The sequence below is a fragment of the Coturnix japonica genome, chromosome 12, assembly GCF_001577835.2.
Source record: "Coturnix japonica isolate 7356 chromosome 12, Coturnix japonica 2.1, whole genome shotgun sequence".
In the NCBI taxonomy this organism is placed as follows: Eukaryota; Metazoa; Chordata; class Aves; order Galliformes; family Phasianidae; genus Coturnix; species Coturnix japonica.
In genome coordinates this window covers 11,240,242-11,259,897 of record NC_029527.1, presented here as the reverse complement: position 1 = coordinate 11,259,897, position 19,656 = coordinate 11,240,242, and the positions used below count along the sequence as shown (strand labels likewise).

General features: G+C 46.8%; 1 protein-coding gene and 1 long non-coding RNA gene across 7 annotated transcripts in view; one reads left to right on the top strand and one right to left on the bottom strand.

Moving 5' to 3' along the window:
• Nucleotides 1-1,837: 1,837 nt before the first annotated feature.
• On the bottom strand, nt 1,838-3,928 carry LOC107319905. Its single transcript, XR_001557998.2, has 2 exons — nt 3,753-3,928; nt 1,838-3,236 (listed from the first exon to the last, which is right to left on the bottom strand). It is a non-coding gene; the product is annotated as an uncharacterized LOC107319905 (long non-coding RNA).
• Nucleotides 3,606-19,656, top strand: part of ADAMTS9 (ADAM metallopeptidase with thrombospondin type 1 motif 9) — a 66,244-nt gene continuing 50,193 nt past the window's right edge. For 3 of the 6 annotated variants that reach the window (XR_001557996.2, XM_015875258.2, XM_015875257.2), the window contains exons 1-8: nt 3,607-3,814; nt 3,928-4,325; nt 5,661-5,820; nt 16,482-16,768; nt 17,663-17,746; nt 17,845-17,966; nt 18,359-18,399; nt 18,505-18,610. Coding sequence is in view for 4 of the 6 variants with exons in the window: in XM_015875258.2 (XP_015730744.1) it covers nt 3,721-3,814; nt 3,928-4,325; nt 5,661-5,820; nt 16,482-16,768; nt 17,663-17,746; nt 17,845-17,966; nt 18,359-18,399; nt 18,505-18,610 (1,292 nt within the window). In the remaining 2 variants the exon portion in view is untranslated. Of the gene's footprint in view, nt 3,815-3,927; nt 4,326-5,660; nt 5,821-7,130; nt 7,244-16,481; nt 16,769-17,662; nt 17,747-17,844; nt 17,967-18,358; nt 18,400-18,504; nt 18,611-19,656 lie in introns of those variants that run through there. The other 3 variants (XR_001557997.2, XM_015875259.2, XM_015875260.1) reach the window with 2 other exon arrangements.

The window sequence follows — 19,656 nt, the reverse complement described above, 5'->3', positions numbered from 1 at the left end:
TGTCTTCCAAAACTGAGAGAAATAAAGCTCAGGGTGATATCTTTGTTGCCAGAATAGGCAGAGAAACAAGCCAGGCTGAGGTCGGCTGTTTAAAGGGAATTAAACCTTTCACTTTCTGAGTGCACAGATTAGACACCAGGAGAAAATATGTTTGCTCTCTTTGGTTATCTGGTGGCACTGAAGAACAGCCATCAAAGGGAAACATCTGCCTCCTGGGATAATCACTGGGCAAGAGAATGGATGCGGCAGATAAAGGTAGGTGACACCTACCTGGAGAGGCAGAGCAGCAAAGAACAAAGATTAGTGACTGGGGATTGCACTCACCTGTGAGGAAAAGGTAAGTAGGGTGAAAAGGAGTGTGAAAACTGCAGGAAATGTGGTCTCCTCTTGTATCCTTGCAGCCATTTGTACTGTCTTAATTCCCTACCAAAGTTTTGTTGTTGTGACTGCGTTCTCCTTTTGTAGTTTACAGAAGAGGCATTTGCAGCTCAACTTCTGCAGTATTTATGTAGGTAAAATTCTCAGTATTTCAAGGGGATTTTTCCACTGTAGGTATGGGCTCTTAGAGGCTGCTTCTGGCCAGGTGAGGACATAAAGCCTGCACAATTATCATATTGTAACTATCAACTGATCCTTTCTAATAGGAAGGTTATTTGAATTTAAGTTTGTAGCTTAGTTTCTCTAATCTCCACGTAACCTATTTACTTATGCTACAGCTTTCATTCTGCACTTCCTAATCTCCAGCTGCAGAAATTCAAAGTGCTGCACATTGTGCCACTTTCCTGTCGTGGAAATGGAAACAGCATTGTTATAGGCAATGCCATGCTCCTAGGACCATCAGAAAGCCTGGATCTGGTCCCAGGAGCACTTTAGGATCCTCCCAACTCTGACCCGTCAATTGAGCCTATTTAGTTGCTCCATGGGTCAGCTCCTCACTTCTGAAGAAGGAAGGTTTTGATCTTTCCTTCTCTCCTGGAGCAGATGTGCCAAGGTTTCAGATCAGAGAGAGAACCCGTGATGATGTTTCTTCATGCAACACTTCAGTCCATCCCATCCAACCCACCCATGTCATAGGTATGAGCTGCCACATATCACCTCCTGAACTCCTTAATCCCACCCCTGGAGCCAAATTAATTGGTTGTTTGGTATAAATCTGAGCAATAAAGTAACAGACTTTATAGGGACATAGTTCAGAGGGCATGGTGGGAATGGGTTGGTGGTTGGACTAGATTATCTTAGTGGTCTTTTCCAAACTTAATGATTCTATGATTTTCTTATCTCAGCTCTTGCCAACACCAGCCCTGGTGCGAGGGGGTGGTAAGGCTCAACCCAGTAGGATGCAGGGTGCTTGTGAAATCCCATCCCGGCAGAGCAGCTGCCCCAGGGGCACACAGATAAAGCAGCAGAGCTGTTTCCCAATACCTGTGTGAAGGAGATGAGCAGGGCTGTGTCCCTCATCCGTAACACAGAACCAGCTCTACATAACCCTTCTCCCTCTGCTCTGACTCAGCTTTTCTCTCCATTTCCTCAGGCAACTCCACTCTCTCCCCCCAGCATTGCTCAAGGCCTCCTACTCCCATGCATGCCTCACTTAATGCAGGATGCGGTCAATGCTCCCCTATCTCATCCAGGCTATAGCCCATGCTCAGACACAGCATATTCCTCTTTTCCAAAGACTGAAAGAGTTGGGGCATATGTGGACATGGTGAGAAGGTTCTAGAAGACTGATAGGGGCTCAAAAATCCCAACACACTGGCACCACAGCACAGGAGCTGATATTGCATTGATGGTAAGGCAGAGAAGGCTGAGAAAACAAGGCAGTCTCACCATGACGCAGTGATGTTTCAAGATACCCATTTATTTTTCTTCATCCAGAAGCCCCCAGGACTACGGTGGCTTTTCAGACTCTATCAGGACACAACAGAGCATGGGAAGGATGGGGATGTCAAGCTCCTTCATGACCAGCCAGAGGAGGCTGCACAGCAGCCCCAGCAGGCTTTGCAGATTGCAGTAAGTTCAGAATACTTTGGTGTCTTTCCTATTTTGAGGACTTCTTTCTCAATGTGTGTGTGCACAAGCAAGAAATTAGCCATTAGGACAGGAAGATCACAGAATGGCTTGGGCTAGAAGGGACCCTAAAGACCATTTAGTTCTTTGCAGCACTAGCAGCACATGTGGCATAGGCTCACTCACAACAGATGAGTGCATGGAGATGCAGTCTTGTTTAGCTGTTCTGAAGAGCTGTTCCTTTGCAGATGACTGCTTGCACCAGTTCTAAAGCTGGATGCAAGAGACCCAATGCCACTTTTAGAGCTGGCTGTATGCTGGCAATCCAAGGCTGGAAGACTCCAGCTTTGCTGAGCCCGAGAAGGCAGCATAAGTGAATTACCTTAAATTAAATGGAGTTCTTACACAGAGGCATAGCAGAACTGAGATGTGACCTTCTCCACCTGGTAAGCCTGCAGCAGCTATGAGTGGCTTTGCAGGTGATGATCTGCTTACACGTTCTTCTGTATTGATCATGTAAAATCTGCTAACAGCTTTGTAGGGCTTCAGCATTTACTTAGGAGGCGCTGTTTTGTCCAGAAGTCAATTCTGAACTGATCACTTTAAGGCTTCCCCTTCCTGCAGAAAGTAGTGGTGCTTCTGTTCTTTGTTCCAAGGGAAGTGCAAGTGGTGGGAACTTACACTTCCACCATCTAATTTCTTTTGCCTCGAAATTTCATAGCACCTTTCCTCATGCAGGGGGAAAGAACAACCAATTCACGAGTGTGAGGGACAGCAGGAAACAATGTTGAGTTGCACTTGGCTTTAAGGGATGGCTAAAATTTCTATCTAAAGCTTCCAAATTGTAAAACAAGATTAAAAAGAAAAGACACCTTTTAGACGAGGAAATCTTTCTTTTCCCTCAGGATGCTGAAAAAAGCACAACACAAAAATAACTCTAAAGTTGCTTAAAGTGCTTCGTATCTGAGAAATGCAGAAGAAAAGCAATGCTATAAAAAGTGTTGCACGTGGGATTCTTTGAGTATGCGTTCACTTCTTCAAGATTCCAGAACCGGCGGTTTTCTTTCTTTTCTTTTATGCAAGAAAACTCTACTCTGCTGCCGGTGAGCGAGGAAGTGGCTCTTCCCCCCCGTACCTCGCTCTGCCAGTGGGGTTTCGGACCCGCCTGCCCCGTCCAGGCGCGGTACTGCCGAGGGCTTTGCCAGCGAAAACTTGCGAATCCGGCGTTCCTCCGAATGAAAGAAAGTGACATGTTGGATAAGGGGGGTGGGTGGGAGGAGAGGAAGGGCTGTCCCTGCTCTTACAGGGCGGGATCTTTTTCTCCTGCTTGATCTATGGAGCCCGCCCCCTTAAATTGGCTCCCGGGAGCGCCCCGTCCACCAGCCCGACGGGGGGAGAGGCGGAAAGCGAGGGAGTGCAGGCAGGCGGCCGGCCGGCCGGTTCCCCCGTCCCGGCCCGTCGGTCCGTCCCGGCCCCTCCGCCCCCCGCGCACCATGCGCGGCCCCCGGCGCCCCGCGCCCCTCCGGCCCGCCCGCCCCTAACGCCGCCCGGCTCCGGCGCTTCCCCCGGCACTGCTCCGGGGGGCGGGGAGGGGGGAGAAAGGGGCGAGAAGAAAAAAAAAAGAAAGGGGAAAAAAAAAAAAAAAGAAAGAAAAAGAAGAGCCCAAGCAAAGCGGGGGAAGGCTGCTCTCCTCTGAGGACAGCGCGCAGCACCATGCAGCTTGCGCCGCTGGCGCTGGCACTCACCACGCTTTTCATCGACGGCTTGAGGACGGGAGCGAGGAGGCAGAAGCTGCACCCCAGGCAAGGTACGGAGATGCTCGGGGAGTGGGAAGCGGCCCGGGGGTGCTGGGCTGCCGCCTCTGGGGGGCGAGGCGCCCGGCCTCCCCTCTCAGGGGCATGTGCCTCTCTTCTTTTGCAGCGAAGCTGCTGGAGAAGCTCAGCGAGTACGAGATCGTGACTCCTACCCGGGTGAATGAGTTTGGAGAGCCCTTCCCCACCGATGTCCACTTCAGGCGGAGGCGGCGGAGCACCAACGCTGCCCCCGACGCCTGGACGGCCGCCGCCTCCTCCTCATCCTCCTCCCCTAAGGCTCACTACAGGCTTTCCGCCTTCGGGCAGCAGTTCCTCTTCAACCTGACGGCCAATTCGGCCTTCATCGCCCCGCTCTTCACCGTCAGCATCCTGGGCGAGCCCGCCGCCGAGCAGCGGAACCTTTACGCCGAGACTGCGGACACCGACGTGAAGCACTGCTTTTACCGGGGGCACGTCAACGCCCGGCCGCGGCACACCGCCGTCATCAGCCTCTGCTCCGGGATGGTGAGCCCCGGGTCCCTGCCCCGCCGGGCGCCCGGCGGTGGCGAACGGGCGGAAGCGAGGAGGAGGAGAAGGAGGAGCAGGCGAGGGAGGGTGGGCAGAGGGAATAGGGGCCGGCCCTTTTCCCCCGCCCTCGACTGGGGCTATGAGACGGGGGCCGGCTCGCCCCGGTTTGGTCTTTCTCGCAGCCCACTTTTATTATCCCGTCGGATTGGGGGAAAGCCCTTCTGCTCCGCGGGTTTTGGGGCAAAAGTGCCACCCAGCGGCACCCCGCCACGGAGATCACCGGGTGGGGAGAGCCCTGCTATGGAGCCCCCAGCAAACTGCCTGGCACCGACACCGACCTGCACCCCGAAGTCTGGAGCGGTGGCTGAGGGGTCCCCGGGAGTGCTGCCCCCAGAGTCTTCCTGCAGTATGGCAAAGAGTTGTGACCTCAGAGGAGATGAACACAGGCTGCCTTGCAGCCTGTCCTGGTGCTCTGCTGCACCAGGTGATGCTGGCTGAGGGAAGAGCAGAAACTGCCCAGCAATGCTCATCGCAGATTATTGCACACTCCTTGCACCCTGGAGTGCCAGTGAGGCACAGGAAGCAATGACTGCCTCAGGTGCTCCCCTGGGAGGTCTCTGTTGGTCACTACTCCTGCCAGGGCATTCCAGGCTGACCATGTCGTACTGCTTCAGCCCCAGGCCCCATCCCAGCAGGTCAGGCTGGGGCCTGAATTGGGCTGGTGCATGGGTGTGCCTGGGCAGGCCTTCCTCCAGCACTATATCCCATGTAGTTACCCTGTTTCCTAGCCTAGGATGGCTACAGGATGCTTTTTGTCTTGGATGTTTTGTTTTGTTTCACCTCCCTGTATTCATATTTACATACAACTAACTGACAGTTCTTCCATACTTTGCACTGAAGTGGTGCCTTTCCACACACAGGGATTCCACTGTCTGGACACTTCTCTTGGGTCCTCACGTCTAAGTTTAAAGCCTGTTTCACAGAGAGCTGCTGAGCTGCTGCATGAAAAAAATGGTGCAATGTGTTAGGGTTGTGCTGGAGCATCATGTCCCCTTGGGCAGGAAAGGTTCAGTCTTTGGCATAGGGATGAGGTCTGGCAGGTGTCCCCTCCTTGTGTTCACTCCTACAAATTAAGACCTTGCTTCTTATAAGCTTTGGAAAGACTGCTGAAGGAGGCAGGTCTGAGCAGTGTAATGGAGAGCTGCACTTCCAGCCTGTGCCTTCATGGGGGTTGTTGTAGAACCAGCTCACCCACCTTTCTTGTTTAATGTTAGATTGGGTAGTTCTGCTCCATGGCTTGTCATTGACTCAGTTCTTCTCTGTCCCTCTCAGCTAGGCACGTTCAAGTCTGATGATGGGGACTATTTTGTAGAGCCACTGCTGTCACTTGAGCAAGAGTATGAAGAAGAGCATAATAAGCCACATCTCGTCTACCGACACCGGACACCTCCAACAAACTCTTCAGGGGACAGGCAGACTTGTGATACTCCAGGTATTCATTTTATTACTGTTCTTAATGACTTGGCCCTTAGGAAAGAGAGTCGATTTGCAGTAAAAAGCCACCAGGTTGGTGTGGGGCAGAAGGGATGCAAGGTTAAGGACATGGTACCACATGCGCTTGGGAGAGGCTTGCAGTGGTACTGCTGCCCTGAAGAGACGTGTGCCTGTGCTTTCTAGTAATTGGTTATAAGGAAGCTGTGGTCAGGAAATACGTTATGGTTTCTGTTTCATCCCTGCAGTAAGGTTGGCAGGAGATCCTTTAGGCTGTCCTGCCACAGCTGTCCCATGAGCCTTTAAACCTGCTTTCTGTTCCCACCTCCATGTAATTCCTAACCATCCCAATCTGATTTGCTCTCTGTCTGAAATTCTGTTTCTGTCCTTTTGATGACACTGTTTCTGTCTTGGTCTTGCTGTGACCCCACTCCCCAGACCTGGCTGCAAGTTGCAATGTCTTTTTTCTTTCTAGTGAAAATGAAAAGGTACTACCACCCACCCTGGCAGTTCTGCCCTTATTAATCACTTTTCCATGGTTCATTTTCAAAGGCTCTTTTTTTTTTTTTTTTTTTTTTTTTTTAAAACCCTCCTGGCCCATCCTCCATCAACACCATCTCCCTGACCTCTTCACTCTTTCTTTCTAGTCTTCGCACATATGAAAGAGCACAAGCCTTTTCATCTCCTCTTCACGAGCCTTGGTGAGCAATAGCTTTGCTCCTACTGTCCCTATTATCTGCAATGGCCTCCTGCTGCTCTCTGCCTCCATGACTTCCTGATTTTCACAACTAATCCTCTCCTTTGGCAGCAAGGACCTAAGTTCTCTCTGAAGAGGCTTACTCCTTCAGTGCCCCATTTCAGCTGCTGTCTCTCCCTCTTCCTTTGGCCTGAAGATAGATCTGCAGGAGCTGCAAAGCCTAAATAGAGTAGACCTTGAGTGGCTTCCCTTGCGTGGGCTGAGAGTCGCTCACATGCTGTAAAGCAGATGGAGTTTCTCAGGGAGCAAAATTAGCGCAGGAAGAGAAACGTGGTTCTGGATTTGGCCTGCATTTAGCAGGTGTGACTGTTTTGGCACCTGTAGCTGTGGATTGTGGCCATGCTGTTGAGCTGCTCTGGTGCTTTGTGACAATTTAGAGCTGATGTGCTAATGATATGTTTCATCTAGAAGGCATGTGGACATGTGTCCACCTGCAAACATGTACTGGGGGACAATGGTGCCTCTCACAAGGCTCTTGTCTGTTCTTCCAAGGGTTGCTGCTGGACTATGCCATTCTGGTTTCTCTCTTCCAGCTGTTTCTGCTCCCTTCTTTGAGATCAGATGCAGGAGACTCAGAACAGTTGGAAAGAAACATGGAATCTGGCACAATTCATCAGTAGCCCTTGGAGGAACGGAGCAGCAGATCACAGGACTCATTGAACTAAAGGTAGCTGGGAGGGCAATTGCTTGACTCTGTGTAGTTATAACAGCTCACTGTATTTCTCCCCCCATGCTCCCCTTAAATCACAGAATCATAGAATGGTTTGGGTTGGAAGGACCCTTTAAGATCATGTAGTTCCAAACCCCTGCTATAGGCAGGGACAGCAGCCTATAGGTATCATAGCTTCCATTATTCTTCTGAATAAGAAGAAAAATATTGCTCTTCACAGGAGTAATGCTCTATCCATGATGTTCTTCCATGATGATCCTTCATGGTGTACCTATGTTCTCCTCTTTTCCAGAATGCTTCTTGCTTTCCTTTGTTTCCTTTCTGTTTTTTGTTGTTTGCTTTTGTGGAAAGAGGAGGTCTTTGCACGTATAAGAGTTCCAGGTAGCTGTGATGATAGCCTTGCTTTCCACCCCATCCTCCTCACCTCTGACTCTCCTTCTTACTGCCACCCCTGCCTTCGGAAGGGAGTGTTCTTGTGCTCAAAGAGGAAATTCATGTGAGGGAGGTTTGAAGTACCCACCCTGCAGTGGAGCATGGGAGATTGCCTTGCCGGGCAGTGGGGCTATTAACAACGACCTTCTGATGGTGTTCTTCCTGGAAATGATTAATAAGCCACATATTGTGTGCCCTTACTGTGATGATGTAATTATGGACTGCTTGTGGTATTCAGGAAAAGTGTGTCCCTTGTGAGCTGACTGATTTCTAAAGCCTCCTTTGTGTTGCTTTTAGTTTCCAGCATCCTCAGGCCAACTTAGGAAAGCAGGTATTTGATTATGTTAAATGTTAATCAGCAGCTTCTGATAATCGTGTAGGTGCCCTGACATACAGAGCTCTGTGGAAGTTCTGAAAAAAGGCCTTTCTCCTCTGAGAGCTGATGGATACCAAATGCATAAACTCATGTAGTACACCAGCAGAGTCCCCTGGCAATGTACTTCAGCTGTCTGGTGTATAGCTCAACAGCTGCAATGAGCACTTTGGACAGAGTTTTCCTTGGGGTAACGAGTAATGTCGTTTCGGTCATAGGAAATGGTGCAATTTCTCCTCCTTCCCTTCTTTTAGTTACTACCGTGAATCAATTTGTCATCTGGCCGAGGATCTGGCAGAATAATTAGCTGTGCTTTCCTGAGCAGCTCTGTCAGGATGAAGACTTGGCCAGGCGGCCGGCGTGATGTCAGTAGGTGCAGCACCGCTACCACCCATCGCTTCACCATAGCAAGCTCTTCCGATCCGCATTATTAATATCTGCCCTTTTGAGGTGGGGGAGGAAGAGAAAAGATATTCCGATCCTAAAAAAAGAAGAGAAGGAAGTTGCTCATTGCGGAGCTGGAGCGCGGAGCTTTCCTGAAGCTCTGCAGAGGAACCATCTGATTGGGATGATAAAAGGCACGGAGCTGCATCCTGGGGTGCTGTGGGATGTGGAGGCTGTGACCAGCTGGCCCTGTGACCTCCTGCTGGAAGCCGCCTGGCGAGACCCTCCCCAAGAAGGCACACTTCAGTTCTGCTGTCTTCTTCTCCCCTTTTCCTCATGTTCCTATTTGCCACCTCTCATTTGTCTCACGTTTCTCATGTGGTTGTTGTCTTTTCTTTTTAACTGAGTAACCCTGCCTGTTGGCCACCCCTTGTTTTGAGACAGACATAGTCTCCATCTACCTGGTGGCCCCGTGTACTACAGCTGTCCCATGGCCAGCAGTGTAAATGCAAGAGTTGGACATTTTTGCTGCAAGCTCAGCTGTTTCATTGCTCCAAACTTTGCAAATTCCTTGTAGCTTTGACTGTGACCCTCACACAGAATTCCTTAATGAACTCTTTTGGGCAGCTCCTACTTTGCTCCCACTGTGTTTGCATTTCTGCTCTCCTGATTTCTGCTGTTTCCACTAGAGCTTTGTTAGCTAAATGCCTCCCTGCTCGTGCCTCACTTTTCATAATGATTTTATATCGAAGACCCACCCGTGGCTGAGATGAATAAATCAAGGGACTACACATACAGTGAGCTTTGGCTATTACCAAGGCTTTCATTTCTTGCCAGCCCTGCACATCCTGAGGCTGATGCTGGATGTGGGCTCTAGGGCTGGGAGTGAGGAACTTGCACAAAGACCTGGTGCCTTAATGAGACCACTTCAAACAGGAATATCCAGTGCAGGCAAAACTCCTCATGCAGAAGCAGCAATAACACTATGAGGGTGCCAGACTAGTAGGAAGATGATTAGAGCTTTTCCTCTTTTTGGAGGAGAGCCAGAGGGCTGCAGCCAAGGCACAGGCCTTCCAGCAAGAAGTGTTGCAGTGGTGAGATGCTCATTGCAGGCTCAGAGGAGAGCACAATGGGGCAGATGTTACCTGAGTTGGGCTGGCTCTGCCCAGTGTGCTGTTAGGGGAGATGTGGAAGCCTAATGACTTTGTTTTCAGGGAGGAAAAAAGAACAAATAGATCCCTGTACTGAGCACAGCCTCCAGGCTTGGCATATCCCATTACCTGCCAGCAATGGACACAGGAGGGTCCCATATTTACAGCTGGGTTTTTAGTCATAAAGTGTTGAAATAGTTTGCTTTCCTGGGAGGCAGCATTTTGCCTCTGGCTTCTGCAGCCAGGCATGGCAGCTCCGGGAAGTCACAGCCCATGTACTGGTTTGGGCAAGGAGGAGGTGTGTGTAAGCTGTGTTGAGAAAGTGGCTGTAATAAGTGTAAGACAAATTGGCAGTGGGAACAAGATATTGCTGCTGAGCAAGTGTAACACAGGAATGATAGGTAATATGTCACTGATTATTTTTTGTTGTTGTTGATTAATGAGTAGTTTGTAATAGATTACTCTTTCGTAGTAACTTTTAACAACCCTTTCCCACTGAGCAGGGCACTGGGGAGTCACCAAAGCAAAGAGGTGCAACCCTGTGCCTTGAGTGATCACATGCATGGTGCTGCCAACTCAGTGACTGCAGCCTTGTTCCCATGTGATAATTGGCATCCACCCACTCAGCCTTTGCTGAATTTTTGTCTCTTCTGGGTGCCACCCATGGGAGGTCATTGGTGGACCATAGTGCAAGCATCCCGCTGCCATGACCCCAGTGCTATGGCTGAGGGATGTGGTGGGAGCTGGGTACCATGGGTAGAGCCTTGCTTTTGACCTGTCATGTGTTGTGAGTTAGTGTTGGATCTCCTGCCTGTGTCTGGCATGAGGTATGTGCTCTCAGTGTGAGAAATGGCTCTGGTAGGGGATAGGGCTGAAGAGGACAGCAGTGGAGCACCTCACATGCTCTCTGCTGAGTATTCATAGTTCTTACACTCTGATTTTATACGGGTGGAAACTTGGAATGTCTTTTCCATAGGGCTCAGTGTTCACAGTGTTGCTAGTCTTGAAACCCCAGATACTTTGTATCAAACTGGGTAAAGCCTCTTCACGTTTTTGCTGTTTCTTTTGGACTGTTTGTCTTGCCTCTAGGCATGGTCTTGTTATGGTTTTCAAGTCGGTGATCCGGTGGTATTTTGCATGCTAGGTGTCTGGTTTCCAGGCAGGTCTTCAGGCAAGTTCTGTACTGCTGGATCTCACGTAACTGGGGTTGCAGAAGATCTGCAGGGAGGTTTTCCTAAGCCTTTACTTCCAGGTTGAGCAATCCTTGAGCTCTTTCAAAAGTCTGTTTAAGCTGTCAGCTCTGCTTTTGGCTTCAGGGTAATACATTGACTTCGTTCTTTCCTTCTGAAAAGTTTATCACTTTGAGGAAGTGAGCTGTAATTTATAGTCAGAGAGTAATTATTTCAGGTTTCCTTCCCTCCTGAAAACAGCAAACGAGAGTTATGTCACAAGTCCTTATGCTAATGTAATTAATTCTATTTCTGGCCTCCCATTGAGGTAATAGCACAGCAACAGCCAACTAGTGCTTAGTTAAATGGGCCTGGGATGTCCGACACAAGCTTTTCCCATACTGAGATGGGAAGGGGATCGGGCTGTAATGTTTGTGCTATCTCAGAATCACAGGATTATCAAGGTTGGAAAAGACCTAGAAGATCATTCAGTCCAACCATCACCAATACTTCCCAGCTAAATCATATCCCTCATATATCTCACTGCAGTGCGAGTGAAATAAGACTCAGACAGACTTCTGAATAAAAAAATTGGATCACAGTTACTGATGCAGATCCTGTAATTGCAAGTGTGTTTGTTGTAAGCTGGGTACATGCTTTTTGTTGTTATTTGGCAAGAAAGGTCATTTCTGTAACAGTGGAAGACCAGCGCTGTGACACATTGGTATTCACTGATTATTGTTTTGCAACTCCCATGTGGTTAAGTTATTCTCCTGGAATCAAAAGGGATGTCCTTGCAGTTTTGCAACTCCTGTTGCATTGTCTGCATGGATGCCTGCTAAAGAAGAGGGTGGGTGAGGCAGGGAGCTGTTACTTTGGTATTTTCCATCTGTACCCCCTGGTATATCCTAATGAAAACAAACAGGCTGACTGTTCTGTGGCTTTTCTTCTCATATGCCTGTATTGTCATTAACAGCATCCCTGTGGCCATCTCCTAGGCCAGGTTTCTTTCTTCCTAATGGGTTTTTTGTTCTCATTTTATGGAGTGCCAGCACAAAGATGTGGTGATCTCAGTGTTGTTTCTCACTGATGTTGAGCTGTCACTAGGTGTGAAATCTGTTTTGTTGCTGTTGCCACCAAACAGGAGTCTTATACGTTGAAAGCTGCGTGAAGAGCAAGGCAGTGAGCACAGGGGTTGGGTAACCAGGACAGAGGCCAGGCCCAGCAAGTGCATCTTTGGAAGCTCTGCAGGCAGATTTGGTGAGCCCAAAGGCAGCAGACCAATTTTGTATCAGTTCAGTGGTGCTTTTGTGTTGTTTTTTTTTGCAGTTGCAAGATGTGGCTATTTAATTATTTTGTCTGTAAGATCACCTTGAATCATTTTCCCTCATGTGCTCAACTTGTATGTGCCTTAAAAAGGCAATTTACTGGTTTGTTCATTAATCTAGTTTCTGTCTGCTGTGCAAAACTGATAGCTTTCATGTACAATTTCTACCTTAGGCAGAGAAAAATTCTTTAAAGCCAGAATGCATTCTCTCATACTCATACATCATTAGGAAAGGAAATGTCAAGAGTATGTGTGGTCTTTGGCGCTTGGATGGTGTTAAAACAGAGAACATTTTTCTTTCAATGGGACACTGATTGGTTCTAACTGCAGGAGGAAAGGTGGGATCGTGCCAAGGTTGGGTTCAGCATCTTTTCAGCATCTGAAGTCTTTTTGTCGGCCTCCTCTACAAGATGTGAACCCTAGCAGAACTGTAGGGTGGACTGGTAGGAGTACTCTGCTTCATCTAAACTGCTTGTGGAGCTGTAGTGTTTCTTGTTGACATTTGCATGTATTAATTTATGACAAATGCCAAGAAATGGACCTGTCCTCCTCACAGCACTGAAGTGGAGCAAAGCAAGGTGCTCGCTTCCTCCAGCCTCACACTTCCACCCCTGGCTGCTGTCCCAGTGGGGCGCGAAGCTGCCAGCACGGCTCTGGTTTGTGCTGCTGTGAGTGAGGTTGCAATTGTCACAGCAATAGCAATGGCTTCAGTGACTACTGTTGTAACCTTTGTGGGTAGAAAATTTTGTTAAGTTGACTGTGGCCATATCTTGTACCAAGGCTTTGGGACAGACAGGGTACAGGCTGCTTCAGGGAGCCCAGCTGAATTCTGATCTGCTTAATGAAGGTGTACAATAAGTAATTAACTTCCAGACTATGGTGTTACCATCTGCAGGGCTGGATCAGAGCAGTTCTAGGCATGGTACAGTAAAGCCACAGAATAGCAAAATTCATGTTAAAAATCCTTGGTCATGAAAACCATGTTCCTTTTCTATCAGAGAGTGGCCATTAATGTTATTGGCTCAAGAAACAGATTATTTTTCCCTCTCCTGCTTTCTTTTTTTTTTTATTTTCCCTTCCCTTGCTATGTGCAGCCCTCATGAACTTGGAGCTGAGCTGGAATTGCTTTCATTGTCACATGTCTTATTTAATTGTGCAAATTGCTTTCTATTCCAAGGACAAGTCAATGCAGAAATGGAAAAGATTAGAACTGCTGATTGCTGTTTCTTTTAAATTTTGGCTGTAGCGTAATAATAGCTACTATTTCAAAAGCAGTCCCTGGCTCTACCCTGTCACCCTTCCAAGCAGGGAAAGTACTGGGGTAGGGCCTGATTCTCCCCTGCCCTCTCCCTCAGCATGGATCCGGTAACCATTACTCAGTGGGGAGCATCTATAAATCAACTCCATGAACTCTGGGCTGAGGTTTCTTGAGCAAGCCAGCATAAATAGCATGGGTTGGAAGATGCCATCAGGAAGGGACATCCCTGTTCACAGTGAGTTACATAGGATGGGATGTGTTTTTTTAAGTTTCACATAACAAAAGAAAGAAACCAAGCTAGAAAACAAAGAAGAGAAAAACCATAGACACTTCCAGGTTTGTCTAAAGACAGTGCAAATACTAAGTGTTGCTTTAGTAAAGCAAGCATTAAAATGGCTATTATTCCAGCAGCTTTTAACCACCTTGGAAATGAGCATTAGCTGTTATATGAGCGCACAGGCTAGCTTTGTACTTGAATTATTGGTCCATAGCTTGCATGGTTTTGAAGTGTTTGTCTGCTCATTGGGGTTTTGTTTCTTCAGTAAATTAAAGAAAATGTTTGGATACTTAAACCCACTCAATCACTGCCATGTGTAGGTAGATGTTTTTCAGGTCATTTGCCAAAACAGAGCTTGCCAAACCGTTTTGCTTCCTGAATTCTGTTAATATATAAAAGGCAAAACCAGGTGGAAAAGTATTACGCCCTGTTTTGGAGTTGTGAGTTGCGGTGGGAAGCTGGAGTCATCAAATTAGGTTTTCTTGTATGGCCGTGGGAGTTTTTCACTAATGCTTAATGAAACTGCAGCAGGCTGCACCATTCAGGAAAAGCATTTCTGTTATGTCGTGGTCATTGTAACAGCGTGAGAGATCAGCAGCATTGGGCACATGAGGTGCTGGTAGTCCCGTGTGCAGTTCTCAGTAAGGCTGGTGGGAGTTTTCACGCATGGATTGAGAGCAGTACACTGCCATTAGGGTTTAATCTTTTACAGGTGAATGTGCACCAGCCCTGAGTGCAATTATACGCAAGATGGGTGAAGATAACACTTACTACTACCAAAGTCCAGAAGGGACTTTACATGCAGGGTATCCCCAATCTTGGTTTTACAGTAACTAGTTTGGCAAACATGCTATACATGACTCATGTCTGAATGTCGTGCTTTAAGTTCTGGAGTAGCTTCATATATGGAAAAAGTATGTTCACTTTTGAAGGGGGATGAGTTGTGTGTTGGACTGAGGGAGCGCACTGATACAGAACCAGCACTGTGCACGACCTCTGTAACTAGAAAAAAAAAGTGTTTTTTTCTCTGTGCGAGTCTGGTGAGCATGAATGAATTTCTTTGAGTATCTCCAATGTAACAGGTGCATCCACAATGAGTCCTTGATGTTTCTTTCTTCCTTTGCATTCCTCCACACTGCAGCCCTCTGGCTGAGCATCTTGCAGTCCCTCATGCATTCTTTCCTTGAGTACCTGACCCCTTTGGAAGTTAGTTGTTTACGAGGGATGCTAAAGTAACTGGCCAAGAACGCTGAGAGGGGGCACACAGCATGCAGGGGACTGGCCAGAGAGCTGAGGTTAGCACTTTCTCCACCATCTGGTCTTCTCACCTATAAGTTATTTGTATGCAGAGCTGGCTTCCCGCACTGATTGGCACTGCACAAGTCAGGATAATGTCACGGTTGCCCACGAAGTCGTGCCAGCATGAGAGCACAACCTTGCCAGCACAACAGCATTGATTAGTGCAGAGGAACTAGGGCAATCCAATTATAACCACAAATGCCATTGGCTTTCTCAAATTCTTACTCAAATAACTGTGGACTTTCTGCTGTGTTAAGGTGGTCTGGACTATATCAAGAAAAGTGGAGTTCACAAGGCTTAGTTAGTGCAGAGTAAATGGAGTTTACTTCTTAAATACTCCATTGTCCATTTAAGTGTGGGGAAAAATAACATGTTTTTGGATGGGTAGATGTTGGCTAATCCCCCTTTGCCTGCCATGATGTTACAGTTTGTATTTCATCGTTCTTTTTTTGGAAATTATTACCAAATATCCTAGAAGGAAACTACACATCAAAAATAGCTAAGAAGTTTCTTATCATTTAAATCTTGTTTGAACATTGAATATTCCTTTGTTCCCTAATATTATGCTTCCTCTAACCTACTCAGCAGGTCAGATAAGGAAATGGGATATTTTTCACCAGCATGACTAAATTAAACCAAAGCTACAAAGACCGTGAGGGCTGTAGCCTGGAGTCTTAGATGAGTCGTTCAGATCTGGCTTTATATTAAATGCAGAAGCGAACAGACTCTCGTGGATGAATCACATTCAATTAGCAACTTCCTATGATGAAATGATTAAAAATTAAGTGGCATCAAATAAGACTGATTTTTGCTCTTACATTTAAATAATGCTATAATTACACACTAATCAGATGGTAAATCTTAATTGTACATGTTCCATATGTTTTATTTGCCTGTTCTCCCTCTTCACTTTGTCGTCTTTGTGTCAGCATGGAATATATTTTCAGGCTGCTTTTATGTTTGGCCTAATTGAATATCAAAAGCAGTATATGTGAAACTTCCTGAATTCTATTCTTTAGCCAGTGGCAGCTGTGCTATTAGATGACCTTTACCATTCCTGTAGCACAGAATAATAAAGGAAGGGGGGGAATTGAAGCCCAGCCATGTTATTGTTAGAGACAGAAATAAATCATATATAATTGCTTCACTATGAAGGCCAAATCCTGCCGTCCTTCATGCCTGAGCTAGAAATACAGGATTTGAACCTTTGTTTCCTGTGGTTTCCTGGCCACCTTGGACGTGCCCAGAATCCTCACACCACAGTGGCTAATTACCATCATTGGACTTGGGCAAAGGAGTCCAGTCACATCCTGGGTCCTACAGTGGCCCCACCGTTGCTTGCAGTGTCATTGGATTCAGTGAGGTTACCCGAGCCTTTAAAAGTTAAGCAAAGGCTTGTATGTTAGACAACCTGGTGGTCTTCCACACAGGGCTTGGTTAGCTGTTTAGAACATGTTTGCTTAATGCTCAGATGAGGTAAATAGGTATTGTGACATAAAATATGTGGATTTTAATCTGTATTTGCTCTGGAATGTACATTATGTTTCTCTGCTTTTTAATCATAGACCATGAACACAGCCATAAAAAGAACAAGCGGAAACACTGGAGAAAACAATGGGTAGAAAGCAGCTTATTATCTGACACGGAAATGTTGAAACACAGCCTGGAAGTGAATCCGTTTTCTGCAGATAGCAATGAGACGGGGAATGTCAGTGAGAAGAAGAGCCACAGAAGAACAAAGAGGTTTCTCTCCTACCCACGATTTGTGGAAGTGATGGTGGTGGCTGACAGCAGGATGGTTGCCTACCATGGGGCTAATCTGCAGCACTATGTCCTAACATTAATGTCAATAGTAAGTATTCAGCTGGGCAGAGAGATTTCCCACAGCGGCCAAAGATTCTACTTTGAGCTAAATTTTTGTGTGATACCACCAGTTTGCCTCAGCTTGGTATGGAGATGAGCATTAATCTTGGCTGGGAAACACTGTTTGGAGTTATCTACCTTCTCAAACCCATTCCACTCTGTTTCCTTTCTGCTTTCTGAACCCTGGGCAGCACAAGAAGCACCACTGGCCCTATGATCCACAGATTGAGCTCTTCTGTTTATTTAGGCCCATGAGAAATAGCAGCTGAATTGAAAATGTGCCTTGAGGACCATGCCTTCCCAGGGATGGATTCTAGTAGGTTATGTGCTTACCTCAATTATATTCCTGTTTAAAAGAAGAAGAGCCTGTGATCACCTTGGTTTTTTCTGCTGTTCTAGGATTGGCTTTCCATGCAGCAGGCAAGCATTTTATTTGCTAATGACGGTAGGATGCTGTTCTCAGACAGGCAGCTCTATGGGCACGTAGTTACTGGAGATGAGTATCCAACCTAGTGATGTCACTGCAGGGATTTTCATCCTATTCAGTGCACTTGAGAAAATAAGTCACTTATTATAGTCTTGATCAATAGCCATTGCATCTCAGAGCAAAGGGATCTTTTAATTTGAAGATAAACTTATTAGAGCAAAAGAAAATATTGACTTTCTGTGGTATGAGTGGGTTTGTTTCACTTAAAATTGTGCTGCTGATGGGAGAGTTTTCTCAAGTATGCAGTGAGTTCATGGGTATATACAGCCTGGTAGAATTGGAGCACAGAGTGGGACAGAAGAGCAGCTCAGGAGAAAAATGGTTGCAGAGTGGAAAGCATGCATGCATTGTCTTACTTGCTTCTTGACTAACATTGAGTATTTCTTCTTAAAACAGGTGGCTTCCATCTACAAGGACCCAAGCATTGGAAATTTAATCAATATTGTAATTGTGAAGCTGGTTGTGATACATAATGAGCAGGTAATGGAAGTGGTTTTCTCCTTCTGTTTGACAATGGCATTTGTAGCGGGCCTCGTGATGAATGACTGAATACCTGCTTTATGTGTATCGCTTATTAGGATGGTCCTGCAATATCTTACAATGCCCAGACGACTTTAAAAAACTTTTGCCAGTGGCAGCAATCCCAGAACCACCCTGAAGGAAGTCACCTGCAGCACGATACGGCTGTGCTTGTCACCAGGTATGGTGAATAGTCTCACAAATACCATAGCCAGCCACGTGTCAGGCTGTCAGTACATCATAACTGTAGCTGTGTGAAACGTTTTCAGTGTGAGTGTGATGACATACAGTTGTGAGAGCAGTTTAATTATGAGAGTAATTGGGATAACATGTCCACCATGGTGGTGGATGATAAGTTCAGGGCTGCCCAGGATCTGACCAAGTTTCAGTGTGTGGTGCAACCCTCTGGCTGGGAAGGAGCTGGTTCTGATTCCTGCTGGATGATATGACAAAACAGCATGAGGAGGTTTGGTGGATGACCAAGAAGTTCTTATGAATGTTTTTATTATTGTCCTTGTACTTAAACTCACTGCTGCATTGAAAATTAATGTGTCAGGTCTCTTCTGCTTTCAGACAGGATATATGCAGAGCGCATGACAAGTGTGATACTCTGGGTAAGGAAAACCTTTTCTTTGTAATTTAAAAACAGTGTTAGTTGCCTGTGCTGAACTGTGGGCAATGCTTCTTTTTCTATTGTAAATATCTCTGTTCTCTCCTAGGTCTGGCAGAGCTGGGCACTGTCTGTGACCCCTACAGGAGCTGCTCAATTAGCGAAGATAACGGACTGAGTACTGCTTTCACAATAGCACATGAACTTGGCCATGTGTATGTTTTATGTAAATACATTTACATTTAAATAGCTTGAGATTTATGTTAGCTGAGGCTTGCCAGCCAGGTTAGGACTTGGTACCCACTGAGCCTAATTATTTGAGAGGAGATAAATATACTTGGGTACAAGGTGTACTGCCCAGGAAGATTAAGCTGTGATGTGACTTGGAAGCAGTGGAGTGCTACAGAGTTTATCTGAGAGCTGCAAAACCAATAGATCCATGTTTTGCGAGGGAGGTTTGACAGTATCCCACTAAACACCTAGGCAGGGTAGGAGAGCTAATAAAATATCTTATGTTGTTTCTACATGCAAATGTCAGTAGGAACAACTTCAGCAGCCATAGTGTCTCAGCCATGAGAACAAGCTGGATTTTCGTCCAAGACTGGGAGATGCTGAGAGCCTTGGGGAGGACCCATGTGAGGGATGTGAGCATTGCACAGCAGCTATGCAAAATGAGGGATTTACCCAGGACATCTGGCAGCTGGTTGAGATGAATAAATGAGCCTGACCCACCTGCTGAGCCATTTCACTGTGGCCTTGTTGGGCATTTGGTTCAGTCCAAAGTGACCTCATGCTCCGTTTGCAGTGGGAGCCTGTAGGTGTGGGATGGATGAGTACTCAGGAACAGGTCGCTCATTGTTTTACACTCCCTGTTTCTGCATGGAGGGCTGGTTCAGGTGTTCTATTTTTAACATCAGTAATATTTATTTAAATGCTATTTCCTGACAGAGTTCCCCAAGGTTTTGCTTTCCTCACACCTCAGTTGTGGTTAATTCCCTCACTTTTGTTGCCCCAGTGCTGCTCAGGAGTTAGCAGCGCTCCCAAGTAGGAAATGCCTCTTTGCTCTTTTGCAGGGAGCAGGGGCAAGGTGGTTCACTGGAGGTGATCTTAATGGGATATAAACTCCCCGGCCTTCAGGCACAGGATCACAGTGGGTCATTTCCCCTTTTCTACTTCAAACAGCAAAGCGCTTTAAGCCATTCCATCTCCGTCTCATATTTGCCACATTCTTCAAAACATCATGTGCTGCAAACTTCACGTG